At 40.2% G+C, this 17,446-nt stretch overlaps 1 protein-coding gene and 1 long non-coding RNA gene across 3 annotated transcripts in view; both read right to left on the reverse strand.

The window, feature by feature from the left end:
- The window catches only part of WASL (WASP like actin nucleation promoting factor), a 77,866-nt gene extending 61,992 nt beyond the window's left edge, over positions 1 to 15,874 (reverse strand). The window contains exon 1 of the mRNA XM_065938680.1: positions 15,131 to 15,874. Within this exon, the coding sequence (XP_065794752.1) occupies positions 15,131 to 15,247 (117 nt within the window). The 5' untranslated portion in view covers positions 15,248 to 15,874. The remainder of the gene's footprint in view (positions 1 to 15,130) is intronic.
- LOC136171112 (uncharacterized) overlaps positions 1 to 17,446 on the reverse strand; it is a 1,397,893-nt gene that overhangs the window by 306,056 nt on the left and 1,074,391 nt on the right. The gene's annotated exons all lie outside the window — the stretch shown is intronic.

Raw genomic sequence — 17,446 nt, forward strand, 5'->3', positions numbered from 1 at the left:
TCTGGAAAATCCCTAAAACTTGAACACTAAATTGCATGCTTCTAGAAAACAACACCACAAAATGTGTGGGTCAAAGAAATGAAAGGAAAATTAGAAAGTAATTTAAATTAAATGAAAATACAACATATCTAACACATGAGATGCCAGTAAAGCAGTATTTACAAGAAAATGTACAGTACTAAACATCCACATCAGAAAAAGGTCTCAAATCAATAACCTGTGTAGTTATCACCTTACAAAAGAAAAGCAATTTAAATTCAATGAAAGCAAAAAAAAATTATTAATAATAATATCAGAACAGAAATCAATAAAAAAACAAGAAAAACAGTAGAAATCAGTTAAACTAACACCTGTTTTGTAAGAAAATCAATAAAATTAGCATACCTCTAGCTAGATTAATTAAGAAAAAGAAAATTATACAGTGTCTGCTACTTATTTCCAAATAACACAGGAAAGAGAAAAGTGATTGGAGATATAAAGCAAACAAGACTAGCCATGAGTTGATAACCATTATCCTATTTTATAATTTGCATACGTTTAAAAGTTTCTATAATAAAGATGGTTTAAAAAAGGGCATGAGGTAAATTTATATGTACCTCATAGAATAAAAGACTCTTTGCAGGTAAAGTGCAAACATATGCATTCATACACATACCTACAAATAAAAGGGAGGGGAAAGAGACACATCAAATCCTTAAAGAGTTTTCTATGGAGACTAATTATATTAGGAGATGAGAGGTATAAAAGGCTATTTTACCTTTCAATTCCATATAGTCATTGTGGGGGTGTGTGTTTTTAAACAATGAGTATAACCGGGATCATTTTTGTACCTAAAATTAAAAAAAAAAATTTTGATGGCTAGTACACTTGATGTGGGGGCTTCCCAGGTGGCTCAGTGGTAGAGAATCTGCCTGCCAACATAGGGGCAGCAGGGAACACAAGTTTGATCCCTGAGTCAGGAAGATCCCCTGGAGGAGGAAATGGCGACCCACTCCAGTATTTTTGCCTGGAAAATCCCCATGGGCATAGAAGCCTGGGCTTACAGTCCATGAGGTCAAAAAAAGTCAGACGCAACTGAGCATATGCGCGCGCACACACACACACACACACACACACACACACAAAATAAGAAAATTATATAACTATGGAAGGAAATAAGGAAATTAAAAAAAAAAAGACTTGCTTTCCAATGAAAATCCTCACTAAGTCAATTTTTCCTAAATTAATTTACGAATCCAAAGCTCTTTTAAAGCAAATATTTTGTTGGTGGGAGATGGGGTGGGGGGTAAAGTTGTGAAAAAAAATACCAAGTATAGGCACATAATCACTTTGAATGCTAGTAAGGTTATGCGCAAAATCCTTCAAGCTAGGCTTCAGTAGTACTGCTGCTGTTGCTAAGTCGTTTCAGTCGTGCCCAACTCTGTGCCACGCCATAGACGGCAGCCCACCAGGCTCCCCGTCCATGGGATTCTCCAGCCAAGAATACTGGAGTGGGTTGCCATTTCCTTCTCCAGGCTTCAGTAGTACATAAACTGAGAACTTCCAGATGGACAAGCTGGGTTTAGAAAATGCAGAGGAACCCAGAGATCAAAGTGCCAACATACACTGTGCCACAGAAAAGCCAAGGGAATTCCAGAAAAAAACTACTTCTGCTTCATTGACTACGCTAAAGCCTTTGTGTGGATCACCACAAACTGAAAAATTCTTAAACAGATGGGAACACCAGACTGCCTGCCTCCTGAGAAACCTGTATGCAGGTCAAGAAGCAATAGTTAGAACCAGAGATGGAACAACTGACTGGTTCAAAATTAGGAAAGGCTGTATATGTCAAAAGAAATGCAAAAAAGCAAAATGGCTGTCTGAGGAGGCCTTACAAATAGCTGTGAAAAGCAGGGAAGTGGAAGGCACAGGAGAAAAGGAAAGATATTCCCATTTGAATGCAGAGTTCCAAAGAATAGTCAGGAGAGATAAGAAAGCCTTCCTCAATGATCAATGCAAAGAAATAGAGGATAACAATAGAATAGGAATGACTAGAGTTCTTGTCAAGAAAATTAGAGATACTAAGGGAACATTTCATGCAAAGATGGGCTCAATAAAGGACAGAAATGGTATGGACCTAACAGAAGCAGATGTTAAGAGGTGGCAAGAATACACAGAAGAACTATATGAAAAAGATCTTCACCATCCAGATAATCATGATGGTGTGATCACTCACCTAGAGCCAGACATCCTGGAATGTGAAGTCAAGTGGGCCTTAGGAAGTATTGCTACAAACAAAGCTAGTGGAGGTGATGGAAACCAGGTGAGCTATTTCAAATCCTAAAAGATGATGCTGTGAAAGTGCTGCACTCAATATGCCAGCAAATTTGGAAAACTCAGCAGTGGCCACAGGACTGGAAAAGGTCAGTTTTCATTCCAATCCCAAAGAAAGGCAATGCCAAAGAATGCTCAAACTACCGCACAATTGCACTCTTCTCACACGCTAGTAAGGCAATGCTCAAAATTCTCCAAGCCAGGCTTCAGCAATACGTCAACCGAGAACTTCCAGATGTTCAAGCTGGTTTTAGAAAAGGCAGAGGAACCAGAGGTCAAATTTCCAACATTTGCAGGATCATCAAAAAGCAAGAGCGTTCCAGAAAAACATTTATTTCTGCTTTATTGACTATGCCAAAGCCTTTGACTGTGTGGATCACAATAAACCGGGGAAAATTCTGAAGAGATGGGAATACCAGACCACTTGACCTGCCTCTTGAGAAACCTGTATGCAGGTCAGGAAGCAACAGTCAGAACTGGACATGGAACAACAGACTGGTTCCAAATAGGAAGGAGTACATTAAGGCTGTATATTGTCACCCTGCTTATTTAACTTATATGCAAAGTACATCATGAGAAATGCTGGGCTGGATGAAGCACAAGCTGGAGTCAAGATTACCGGGAGAAATATCAATAACCTCAGATATGCAGATGACACCACCCTTATGGCAGAAAGTGAAGAACTAAAGAGCCTCTTGATAAAAGTGAAAGAGGAGAGTGAAAAACTTGGCTTAAAGCTCAACATTCAGAAAACGAAGATCATGGTAGCTGGTCCTATCAATTCATGGCAAATAGATGCGGAAACAGGGGCTGACTTTATTTTTGGGGGGCTCCAAAATCACTGCAAAAGATGATTGCAGCCATGAAATTAAAAGACCCTTACTCCTTGGAAGGAAAGTTATGACCCAACCTAGTTCAGTTCAGTTCAGTCGCTCCATCAGTCCAACTCTTTGCGACCCCATGAACCACAGCACACCAGGCCTCCCTGTGTATCACCAACTCCCGGAGTTCACCCAAATCCATGTCCATTGAGTCAGTGATGCCATCCAACCATCTCATCCTGTCGTCCCCTTCTCCTCCTGCTCTCAGTCTTCCCCAGCATCAGGGTCTTTTCAAATGACCAACCTAGACAGCATATTAAAAAGCAGAGACATTACTTTGCGAACAAAGGTCTGTCTAGTCAAGGCTTTGGTTTTTCCAGTGGTCATGTATGGATGTAAGAGTTGGACTATAAAGAAAACTGAGTGTCGAAGAATTGATGCTTTTGAACTGTGGTTTTGGAGAAGACTCTTGAGAGTCCCTTGGACTGCAAGGAGATCCAACCAGTCCATTCTAAAGGAGATCAGTTCTGGGTGTTCATTAGAAGGACTGATGTTGAAGCTGAAACTCCAATATTTTGGCCACCTGATGCTGGCCAAAGAGCTGACTCATTTGAAAAGACCCTGATGTTGGGAAAGATTGAAGGCAGGGGGAGAAGGGGACGACAGAGTATGAGATGGTAGGATGGCATCACTGATTCAATGGACAGGAGTTTGGGTAAACTCCGGGAGTTGGTGATGGACAGGGAGGCTTGGCGTGCTGTGATTCATGGAGTCGCAGAGTTAGACATGACTGAGCGACTGAACTGAACTGTATATGTCAAGGCTGTATATATCACCCTGCTTATTTAACTTCTATGCAGAGTACATCACGGGAAATGCTGGATGAATAGCAAGCTGGAATCCAGATTGCCAGGAGAAATATCAACAACCTCAGACGGCAGATGATTCTACTCTAATGGCAGAAAGTAAGGAGGAACTGAATAGCTTCTTGATGAAGGTGAAAGAGAGTGAAAAACCTGACCTGAAACTTAACATTAAAAAAACTAAGATCATAGCATCCGATCCCGTCACTTCATGGCAAATAGAAAAGTGGAAGCAGTGACAGATTTTATTTTCTTGGGCTCCAAAATCACTGCAGACGGTAACTGTAACCATGAAATTAAGACGCTTGCTTCTCGGAAGAAAGCTATGACAAACCTAAACACCATATTAAAAAGGCATTACTTTGCCAACAAAGGTCCATCTAGTTAAAGCTATGGTTTTTCCAGTAGTCACATGCAGATGTAAGAGTTGGACAATAAAGAAGGCTGAATGCCAAAGCATACATGCTTTCAAACTGTGGTGCTGGAGAAGACTTGAGATTCTTTGGGCTACAAGGAGATCAAACCAGTCAATCCTAAAGGAATTCAGTCCTAAATATTCATTGGAAGGACTGATGCTGAAACTGAAGCTTCAATACTTTGGCCACCTGATGCGAAGAGCTGACTCACTGGAAAAGACCCTGATGCTTGGGAAAGACTGAGTGCAGGAGGAATAGAGGGTGGCAGAGAATGAGATTGTTAAGATAGCATCAATGACTCAAGGGACATGAATCTGAGCAAATTCAGGGAGATTAAGTAAAGGACAGGGAAGCTTGTTGTGTTGCAGTTCATGGGGCAGCAAAGAATCAGAAACGACTTAGTGACTGGACAACAACATAGGCACATAAAAACAGCTAGAAAATATTGAAAAGGAGAGTAATGAGGGACTTGTATGCTGTGCTCAGTCGTGTCTGACTCTTTGAGTGACCCATGGACTGTAGCCCGCCAGGCTCCTCTGTCCCTGGAGATTCTCCAAGCAAGAATACTGGAGTGGGTTGCCATGCCCTTCTCCAGGCTATCTTCCAATCCCGGGATCGAACCCAGGTCTCCCACAGTACAGGCGAATTTCTTTACCGTCTGAGCCACCAGTGGAGTCCAATGAGAGACTTAAAACTAATCAAACCATATCATCCTTATAAAGCTATACTAACTAAAAATTCTATACACTGACAAAGAAATTTAAAAAAAGAGAGAAAGCAGAAATGGAGCTAAGTACATCTGATAATGTGGTAAATTACAGGGATAGCATTTCAAATAGGTATGGTAAAATGGACTGCACAGTAAGTAGTGTCGTGGCCAGTTGTATTATAAAAATGTAGTATGAGATTTCTACGACTCTTGTTTTCCAAAGTTACTTTCAGAAAGATCAAAGATAATAGGTATAAAATAAAACAGTAGATGTACTAGGAAAATGTGAGTAAATATTCTTGCAATTCTGAACTAAGCCAGTATTAAATAAAAACTTGATACTTGAAAGACTATCACATTTAACTATACAAAATTAAAAACCTATGCAATGACCAAAAATATTTCTGTCAAAAAATAAAATGATGACTGCTGAAAAATACCATAACACAAAAGTACTATTCCTAAATAGTTCTTCAGGTCACTAAAAAAAAAGCAAATTCAATAGAAAAATGGTCTAAAGACAAAAACAGGTAATTACAGAAGAAATATAAGTGACCAACAGACTCAAAAAGATATTTAACTTCTTCAGAAACTACAAATCAAACAATGCGATTTTTTTCACCAGTGAAATGGTCAAATGCAAAAAAGACTTTAAACTCTAATGTTGATGCGACTAGACAGTTTCGTAATAACTGTTGGAAGACAATTCAGCAGTATCCATTACTATTTTTTAATGCTCATGCTCTCTGACTTCATTTCTTAGAGTTTACTCTATAGAAATACCTGGAAAGGATACACGGAAATAAATATTTGAATGTTCATTACAACACTGTTTTCAAAGACAACAACTTGGAAAGTAAAAATACCCACTGTTTTGAGTTGAACTGTGTGTCTCCCTAAAAAAATACACTGTTGTCCTAACCCTAACCCCTGTTTATCTGTGAACATGACCATATATCAAGAGATTCTTTGCAGATGTAATCGAGTTAAGATGCGGTCATTAGGGCTGACACTAGTCCAATGACTGGCTTCCTTACACAAAAAGACAGAGAAACAGACAAGTAGAGAACAAAAGGAGAATCCTGTGATGATTACATAGGTAGAGACTGGAGTGATCCAAGTATAAGCCAAAGAATATAAAGGATGGTCAGCAGATGCCAGAAGCTAGGAGATGCATGGGACAGATCGTCTCTCAGGGCCTCCAAAAGGAACCAATCCTGCCAACACCTTGATTTTGGACTTCTAGCCTCTAAAAATGTGAGAGATTAAATTTGTTTTTTAAGCCACACAGTTTGTGGTATCCTGTTACACTAGTCCTAGAAAACTGTTACAGAGGTTAGTAAGTTATAAGGAATACATAAAATATAGGATGCAGTAATAAAAAGGATGTAACCAATATAAATGAATATGGCAATATCTGAAAGATACAAAATATAAGTGAAAAAGTTAACTTGCAGAATACCATTTTCTGGTAATTTATAAAGAGAACATCTTTCTTCCCTTTAAACTCCTTACTGAAATTCATCCTTTTCAAATGCTGGTCAAGTCAAATATGGGCTAGACCGCCTACCTCTCTTATCTTCACAGGCATTGACACCTTCACAGATCTACTTTCACTCCTATGGCCTCGATAATAAACATTACACAAAGGATTCCAACAGCTCTAATTCTACAATTTCTACTATCGAGCCATTTCCACAAGGAGATTCTGTTGTCATCTTGAATTCAGAGTCAACCAAATATTGCCATTTTTTTTCTTCACTATGCTTCAAGAATATAGCTTTGGAATGGAGCTAGATTTCATGGACAGTGATCTTGGACTGACTGATAGCGGCTGCATGTAGGAATACACTGAGTGAATGAGAAACTCCATTGTGACAAAGTAGGAAAAATCGCTGTGAGTGACAGGTGGTATCCACAATGAGAACTAAGGCCGAGTATTTACTCATCCTTTTTGTGTTCTAGATGTCACTACAATTCAGGTTCCTTAGCCAGGCCATGTCTGGTCTGCTAAGATAATGAATAAGAAAATATTTAGTAAATGTTAAAGATCAGGGACTTCCCTGGAGGCTAAGCAGTGAAGAATACACCTGGGATGTAAGAGGCATGGGTTTGATGCCTGGGATGGGAAGATCCCCTGGAGAAGGAAATGGCAACTCATTCCACTATTCTTGCCTGCGAGATCCCATGGACACAGCAGCCTGGCAGGCTACAGTCCATGGGATCCCAAGTCAGACAAGACTTAGTAACTAAATCACAACCACAAGGTGTTACTCAATTATTCTTATTATGAATAAGAACTTCCAGTTTTCCCCATTTCTAGATACTTCCTATCTTGACACTGAGTCAAAATCTTTGTGACTTCTCCCTTTATATGTTCAGTTATGTGTTTAGTCACTCAGTCATGTCTGACTGTTTGTGGCCCCATGGACTATAGCCCTCCAGGCTCCTCTGTCCATGAACTTCTCAGGCAAGAATACTGGAGCAGGTTGCCATTTCCTACTCCAGGGGACCTTCCCGACCCACGGATCACTCCCGAATCTCTTGTCTCCTGCACTGGCAGGCGGATTCGTTAGGGCTGTGCCACCTGGGGAGCATGACTTTTTCCTACTTAGGGACTAAAGCTCAATCCCTAGGTCTGACATTCAAGGTCTTCTCTAAAATCTGGCTGCAATTTATCCCTCAAACTTATCATTCAGTATGTCCTCAAGCAAATACCATTCTCAATTCTAGCCAAGCCAGTATATTCAGTATTTGCAAATACTCCCTGCAAATTTTCTACTCCATAGCTGCTCACACATTTCCCTACACTTGAACTGAGGGGCTTCCTGTTCTGACATAAATTCTACAGGCCATTCAAGACATCATGCTCGAGCCCCATAGTGACGTATTAAAACTCACAGTGATATACCTACCTCTTCTAATATTCAAAACTTTACGCTGGCTTGCAAAATGTATCTTTATGTGCATAATTTTTGTCTTCCCTAACTACTCAATGAAGAACTAAGAGGTAAGGACTATATCTTCCTTACCCGTTTCATGTATTCCAAGATACTGAGGTGTTATGTACTCAGCAAGTCCTTGATTCTTGATCATGATGATATTTTATAAATAAAAATAGAGGAAATCATTTGATTAGCTTCATGCACTGCATACAAATCAATCAGCTCCTTTACTACCAAGCAATTTCTTAGGTATTTTGGTATGGAGAGAGAATTTCACTTAAATTTATTTTGTAACCAAATGATAAACAACTTCACTTCTATTTTAACACTTAAAAATACTAGATACTTTTAGCTTCTCCAAGTTTAACATAAAAGTTTTAACTTTAAAACGCTTCATTGTCCTAAAGTTATTGTGTATTTGTTTGGTGGTAGTTTTTTTAAGGCATTTTATTTCCCCAGATGTCTTCTGTACTTCTCTTTGTTTCAATTTACCTAGTCTTTAAAGAGTACTCCTTTTACAGAGACAGATTTCTATAGCAATCTTCAGGTGAAGTAAAAAATAAGTTAAAAAGCAAAATCACCATGGCAGACAAACCAAGGAGCCAAGGACACTGAAAACAATTAAACTATTATAACAGACAGTCATACCAACTGAAATATGAAGTTACTCCAAACCTTTCATTGGATTCTATTTTCTAAAGAGAGCTTTTTTAGAGCCACCTCCTCCACATTACACCAGTTATTTGGTCTCTTAAAAAAAAAAAAAAAAAGTCATAAATTCCTTTATAACACATCGTAAAGTGAAACTGGTGTTTTCGAATAATTTTACTCTCATATTAACACTATAATGATGTAATCCTCTATTACTTCCAAGAATACTGATGTAGATACAATAAATAAAGACAGAATACATTTTTGTTACACTACATTTATGAATATAGTCAAATATTCCAAACATTTTTAAATTAGTAAACAACATTTAACACTTAAAAAATAGCAGATCATTCAGTCACATGGCAGTAAGAATTTTATTTACATTAGCAATATACATTAGTCTGGACAAGACTGTATGAACTTGTTTTGCTTCCAGAATCTTTACAGTGAAAGTGAAATCTATTAAAAATGCTGAGTTCTAATCTGTTAGATCAAAGCTATGACTCTCAGAATATTTATGATGAAACTGAATTCTTACCTGCTCTTATAAACCTCAACTTTTAATCTCCCTAAAATAACCAAGTGGTTCACTATAACTATTGAGTCTAACACTTAAAAACTAAAAACTGAAAGAAAAAAAAAAAAAAAGCAAATTATTTTTAACCTTAGATCATAAGCAATAAAGGGTAACACCAAACTATTATCATATCACTAATACAGTGTCATGTAAAAAATAAGGTTCTAGATGGAATTGGTTAACGAAAGAGGAACTCTTTAAAGTAACTCCATCTTAATTAAAAGGCATACTTATAGTAATATAAAAATGCCTTGTAATTAAAATAAATAATAATAATAATTCAAAGTTAAGAGTTGATTATTCCATTACTAATGCTAACGCTGTTTAACTCTGTTCACTCTGGTCTTTCTGAGATAAAATGCCTATTAAAATGTGATGCTAAAGAAAAAGTGAATTAGAAATGGGGATCTGCAATGAAATGGTTTTAGATGATCTACCTTGCACTTCGATAATCTACCTTGCACTTAGATATATACTATCTTTGTCTCTACTGTGCAAAACAGAAACATGTCAAGGTTAACAGAAGGGCTGATCTTTCTCTGCCGGAGTCCCTGGCAGCTAGAATATTTAGAGTGGTAGAACATTAAAGGTGGACAGACTGTGGTGTATTCTGTCCAACCACTCAGTTTCAGATCAGGAAAGTGATCAGGAAAGTCAGGAAGATGGAGATTCTTGTTCACACTCATAATTAATTGGTAGCAGAGCGTGGACTAAAACCCAGGAACTCCTCTTATACAAGTACCCCCTCTTCCCTTTCTGGTCAGCAACCAGAGGGGCTAAAGTTACCCAGAAATTCCCCAAATAGATTTGTTCCAGCTGCTGTTTAACGCTTATTTACATACTCTATTAATGTACTGACTTTCAGCCAAAATGTTAGAATTAGCTTAGCTAAATCAAAACAAATGTAATATACAGTTCAAGATTTTACTTTAAAACCTCCCTGACAGTAACAAGAAATCTAAACCAAGTAGTCAACAGTATTAATGACAACATTCTTTCACATGCTTCTCTAAACTCCCAAAACACTTTATCAGGGGCAGGCATTCTAACTGCTTTACACACATCATTGCACTAGTCTCTGAAATCCTTGGCTAAGTCCATTTTACAAATACAGACACTAAGGCTTATACTTGTGAAGAAGTTTGCCTATACTACAGAGCTAAGAATAACAAGAAACAGGATAGATAAACCCAGATCTGCTGGATTCTTCTAAATCTCTTGTGCTTACTGCCTATCCTGTATGAAATTCACTTTTGTACTCACCTCTTTTCCTCTTCACTAGCTTAGGTTGTCTTCCCGTCTTTGTCTCTTCCAAATCCCATGAATTTTAACCTTTTCCCTCCTAACATAAAACTCAAGGTGAAATATATTCCCAGAACTAAGTTCCCTCCGGGACTGCCTCAATTTAGGCCTTCATCAAGACAATGATCCCTCTAGGCACCTCTCCCTCTAAACCTATTTAAGAATTTAGAACAGAAATAAAGTTAACTGTTGGACAGCTACTGCTACCAACCATATTAGTTAAGCAGAAGAATTAAACCGCTTTATTCTCCTAATAAATGAAGACCAAAGTCCAGATACCATGTGCATTAGAGACTGAAGGTTTTAACAACCTGATCAAGCAATGAGAAATGCTGAATGAACTAAGGAGTATACAAATTAGCTATTTTAATTATGCAATCAAGAAATATGCAGTGATCTATATGCTGGTTACTATCAAAATTATATAAGACTGTAGACATAAGGTCTAATCTCACAGAATTACATACAGGGTGAGAAAAAAAATACACAAAAATTAAAAGACGATAATAAGCAAGTTAAAACAAGTGCTAAGGAACTAAAAATAAATACATAAATAAACATTAAAATCACTTAATTAAAATGTCTCCTTAAATATCAATAAACCTTGAAAACAAACCAAATAAATATGCATGGAATGGTAACAGTCAATAACATTTCTAACCCCAATCCAAATGGGAGATGGTTGCTGAGAGATAGTACAGGTTTTGTTTTTTCCCCAATTCTTAATATCGTCCTTGAATAAGGAACATATATACATATTTAACTCTCCTTGGCAAGATGGCTATGCTCTTTATAGAAAATAACTAATCACATGACATGAAAGGCAAAAGAACAAGACCTAATGATCTTGTGTTTAACCCTTAATTGTTCCAAGAAAATACTAACAGCTATGAACTGCACCAGAACTATTAACTTTATGTAAAAGTATATTGACATATGTTTATATATTTACATATGGCTTTAAATGAAACCTAAGCATTCTCAAAATCTATTTTTAAAAACTGCGGTAAAACTATAGATTACTAAAGATTCACATCCTTCATGAAAACAATCACCAACTTAAGAGTTTCACTAACATCTAGGCATATTTACACACAGTGACACATGCATGCTTCTACATACTTTTTCTGCTGATTGTTTTATACGTGCCTCTTCCCCAGTTTCCCTCTCTCATGCCCTCTAAGGGGGATGAAATTCTATTGGAGTCTTTTTGCCTTGATCCCATCAGCACTGGTTTAATTCATACCCTCATCATATTTCATGGAGCTTATTGTAAACATGTATCTGACCTCCTTTGCCTCCAATCCTTCAATAGTGACTCCACCTTTCTCCTTGAACTTTAAAAGTCAAATCTGATCTTGTGGTATCCCACTAATCAGTGCAGTATTTCCTCAACTACATCTCTCTTACATCCACATCTATGAAATATGCATTGTTATTTTAAGGGGATAGAGAAATGGCATCCTAAAAGAGCTCAACTTAATCATAACTTACAGAATATAGGCCAAAAATTGAGGGGAAACCTATTAACATTTCCAACGTGCTTCAGGATCACCCTATTAGAAAACAGTGAATTTCAGCAGTGATTCTCAAACTATGAAGTAACTTAGTCTCTGTTAAGCTTGCTAAAAACAGAAATGCCGAAGTTCCACCTCAGACCAACGAATCTGAATATTATCTAGGAATCTGACCTAGCCATACACATTTGTGATAATCTCCCAATGATTCCAACGCATATGTAAACCTGAGAACCCTTCTTGCTCTGTAACATACCATCAGCAGGTCCCATGACTTCCCAAGCTGTTTCATACTTCTCACACCTTGGGGGGACCAGTCAACCCTCCGAATTTATAGATATGAAGGACTGACTGACAGGGACTCGAGCATTCAATGACGACTATACTCTAGACTTAAATATTCAAGTACTGACCATTCTAAAAAGCCTTTACTCATCTTATCTTGTGATCTCCTAAACCTTTATAAAAATAACAGCATCCACACATTTATGGACAGTCCTGATACACACAACCACCCAATGTGATGTATCCCTATTCTAGAAATGAGGAAACCAATTCTAGGACGGGGGGCTTAAGAAGCTTATCCAAATTGACACCATGAATTTAAACCCCGGACTGCTGATTACAAACCCAGGATATTTTCCATTGTAACATGCAGCGTCTTAACCAGTCACTGTGAAGTACTAATATACTTAGCACTTTACACATTAGTTTCCCTATCCAGATTCAGTAAGCTACCTTAGGGGACACATCAACTCTGATTTTGACCTCAACAATTAGCTACTCAATACTAATTTGCTGAGAGAAAGCAGGAATGAAACTCTTTGAGAGCTAGGACTATAACTACTCCAGCTTCATTTTCTTGAGAATTCTTAGAGCTCTGAATGCCCTTCTTGCTTAACAAATTTGGTCTGACCTGTAAATCTCACTGCATGATTTTTTTTTTAAATGAGACAAAATATTTCAGTAATGCACAAAATATTGCACAGTCAGCAAAGGGGGAGGAAGGGGAAACTGTTCCAGAAAATTAAGATCTCATTCTTTACTAATAATTGGAGACTTCAAATACTAATCTTTGCAACTATTTCATACAACAAGAGCAGGTAACTCCAACAGTGTGGTTCTAAATAACAGAAATTCATTCCTTATCTATCGCTGTATTCTTATATGTCTGTCATTTCTTTGACATCAGTAAACATTATAGGAAATGCAGAGCAATTAGTCAGTATGCTTGTATATAAATGTAATGTCCCTCCCTGCCTAATGTGTCTGGTATGTAACACATGGTACAACTACTTCCTTTTCTGAGACAGATTATATAACATAAGTAGTATACCAGAAAAAAATTTTTTTAAACTTTTCATTTGCAGATAATGTCACCTTCAAATTGCTACAGATTTTCCTACATTGAAAATATGCACAAATTAGGGCTGCTTTAGGAATCTTAAACTTTAATTGTATCAGCTTCTGGTGAAAAAGAAAAATGATTATTCCTTTAACACCACTTTTAAATAAATCAGTAACAAGTTAAGAAAAAAACTTCTAAAACAACATGATGTAGTGGAAAGTACAACACAACAGGCATCAGGAGTCCTGCTTTTCTAGTTCCGATTACATTACTAAATTGCTGTGACATATGGCTCACCGGCTCAGTTATCTTGTTTGTTTAAAAAGTGTGTGGGGAGAGTGAAGAGGGGGCTTGACTGTCTTCACAGTTCCCAAGTCCTGATTTTAAGCCACCTCCCTCATTTTAGTCTAGTCAGGTCTAACTTCTGAAATATGAAACACATCTGCACGGAATGTAATGATTCAATCTCCTACCAGGTGGAACAGGATACAAAGGGTAAACTCCTAGAAAGTTAACAATTAATCCAGTAACTTCCCAGAACTTGTCTAATCCTAACTTCTTAAACAAGCAGGAACAGTCTGGGTGACACATTTAACATTAGGAAGGAAAGCTGTAAAAGGTACGGCTCTGTTGACATTTCCCTCGGTGGTTCCTGGGCACAGACTCTGCAGGTGTTAACCAGTGAAGTGGGGAGAAAGGGACCCGAACACCGTTTCAACAGTCTCAACCACAGCTCAACTCGGCCACCCCAGTAAGATGCAGGCTGACAAGGCCTACCCCACAGAGCACAACCTCCCCACCCCCAGAAGCACCAGCAGCCAATGTAATGAATGCTTCCGTCAACAACACATTCCCCTTCCCACAGCAGAGCTGCTGGCTCCAACCGGCCATCTGGAGTTGGAAAAGGCCGCACAGCACCGACCTAAGACTCATTCTCAGATCCCAAAAGGCCAAGAACTGCTGGAGATCGCGGATCCCCTGAGCTGGGTTCTGGGAGAGCAGCACCTCCCACCAATGCAAACAAACAAACAACAAAAACAGTGGAGAGGAGAGAGAAACCAGGCCTGAGCAAGACTGCTGGAGAAATAAACCTCGTTCCTCTGCAGTGGGGAGCAGCAGCATTTCCAGCCCCCCGTTCTAAACCGATCCACTCGACTTCACTCCTTCCTGAGATCCTCAAGGGAGAATAAAAGACGACCTTACGGTCCGATTCATTCAGATCTGGGCTTCGGTCCCCGACCCACCCACTCCTGAAACCGGTGGCATTATGAAGGAAAGTGCCCCCACATTGGGGTCGTACGACGAGAAGCGAGGGCCAGTCCAGGAGCCCAGTTTCTACGATCAAGCAGCTCCTGTAAAAAGATGCCCGCGAGGCCTGACAGTAAAGTTTGAACCAGCAGCAGAGGCACGGACCCGGGTCCAAGCGAGCAGGGCTCCAGCACAGGCCTGCGGACCTGACACATCCCTGCTCCTCGGACAAGTCCGGGAGGCGACCTCCGGCCCGCACTGCCCGCACCCAAGGAGCCAGATCAGAGAGAGGCCTGGCCGGCAGTCCGACCCTCCCCGCGTCGCTCCCGCCTCCTTCCCAACTCCCACTTCCCGGCTCTCCTTCCCCGGCCCGGGAGACTAAGGTCGGGGGCGGCGATGCGGATCTCGGCCACTGACCACACATTTCTTGCCGAGGAAGGTGAAGAGGGACTCGTTCTCCTGCGGGGTGAGCAGCAGGGACCCCACGTTGGTGACCCTCCGCGGCGGCGGCGGCTGCTGCTGGCCGGAGCTCATGGTTTCGCCAGCGGGGTAGGGAGGCCAGGGCCGTCTCCTCCGGCGAGTGGGCGAGCGCTCGTTCCCCTTCTGGGTGACAGGGGCGGGAGGAGGGGAATCAGAGGCGTAGCATCTCGCAGCTCCTCCGGCGCAGGGAGGAGGCCACGGGAGGAGGAGCCGACGGCGGGCCGCGGTGAGAAAGGGGAGCTCCCCGTTCCCGCCGGGTTAGGCTCCGGCTGGACGGTCGTTGTCCTCGCACTCCGGCGGCTGCGCTAAACTCCCAACTCCTCCCCCAACCTTCCTTCGGCGGCAGTGGCGGCGGCGGCGGCAACGGCCTCACAATCCAACATGGCAGCGGGGTACGGGCGAGACCACAGGACGCTAGACGCGGGGGAGCGCGCCGGAAACGCGCGGCTGCGGGCCGGGCCCGGGAGGAACCCCACCTCCCCACGCCGCGCCTGGCTTCGCCTAGCCGGCCCGAGGCCACGCCCACTTCCGGTCGATCCGCGGGCTGTGCGCGCTCTGCGGTCGGACGCGGGGCTGTGGGTCCGTTGCAGGCTTCGGCGTCCGAACTCGTTCCTTGGGTAGTCGTCTTCTACGGAGGCTTGAAGAGAGGAGGTGGCTGGTCTCCGCCGCCGAGCTGTCATCCCCTCTTCTGAGACGCACACCTTTGCGGAGCGTCAGTGCAGACCCAGGTCTTCGTCCCCGAAATAGCTTTTATTTCTGAGGCACGACTGCCAGATTTTCGAGCTCCTGTCAGAAAGTTCTGGAAGCTGGAGAAGGAAAATGGGAGAAGGGACGCCCTTCCCTGTGTTCCTCGCCAGTTCGCTCAGAGCCGCAGGTGCCTGCGGTTTCTCAGACTTTGTCCCAACTTCCAACAGTGGGAATGGACGAACAGGCCTCTGCCAGGATTGTGAAAGAGACCTGCTGATGGACGTTCCTAAAAAGCCAAGGCCCTTAGAAAAGGTTTCTACTGCCCGCTGGTATTTCTCAAAGGGATTAGTAAATGTATTTGTAACATTGCAGTTCGGGCTTGTTTCTTTATGGGTCCTCCACACATTTCCCCTGCTGTTTTATGAATTGAAAAATATTTCTTTTTCCCCTCCTCGTGTTTTTCTTTCAAACTCCAAAGGCCTTGTTTTCTTTATCCAAAATGAATGTACCCATTTAGAGATGTCACTCAGAAAAATACATCATCTAAGTTAATCCTTATGTCAGGCGAGTGTATGCTCCTCGGTTCTTGTCTCGTCACACCAAAGATTTGGAGGGAGGCTTAGAAGTAAATCTCAGGAATCTTTTAAAAATTTACATTCAATATTGGAAACTACCTAGGGTAACTCTTTGTTCAGTAGATTAGACAGCTGTCTTAAAACGAAGTTCGGTAATGTGGAGATGATAAATAATACACACTGCTCTGAATTCTAGAATAAACATCTCCACTTTAAACAAATGAGCATTTATTACATAAACATTACTTAGCATCATGTTTGCTTATTATTAAACAAAAAAACGTATGTTAAACTCAAGACATCTATACGTTGACAAATGAAAGTTGGTAAAACTATTTGATTTTAATATTACCGAAAGCTTCCAGTACAAATCTTGGGTGTACTAAACAGATTGTTAAGCCATTATCAATACTCTTTAAAAATATTATTAAAAAATTAAAATGAAGGCTGCATTAATGATATTAACTGAGTGGAAATAAATCTAAAAGGAAAATGTAATCATAGGTCTAAGAGTCCTTACATAAAATATGGATATGTCAGAGTTACCTTGGTTCAGTGTTAGGGAAAAAAGTGACTTTGAGAAAGCAGGCAGAGTTTTTGTAAAATAATTAGGTTTAGAAAGGCAGTAGAAATATAAACAAGGAGTTGCTGTTGAACTTCAGAACTGACAAACATAGAAGCTGACTCAGTTTGTCTCGTATCAAAAGTGAGATTCCTATAAATTAAAGCCACTGTGACAGTGGAAAGCACTATAAATTACTGAGAAGTAGAGATTAGAGCCCTAATATTTACAAACCTGTGAACCAGGATAGTAACAAAAGTATAGACTTTAAATAGTCCAATTGGAGTTCTTGTGCAGCCATTACAGCTTTATGGACTTTGGCCAAGTTGCTATTCTGAGTTTGTTTCCTCATCCATAAAGTGAAAATAATTTTTATTTAATAAAGGTGTAGAATAAACATAATTAAACCTACTTCAGAGTTATAAAATT

This window comes from Muntiacus reevesi, chromosome 6, assembly GCF_963930625.1.
Source record: "Muntiacus reevesi chromosome 6, mMunRee1.1, whole genome shotgun sequence".
NCBI lineage: Eukaryota > Metazoa > Chordata > Mammalia > Artiodactyla > Cervidae > Muntiacus > Muntiacus reevesi.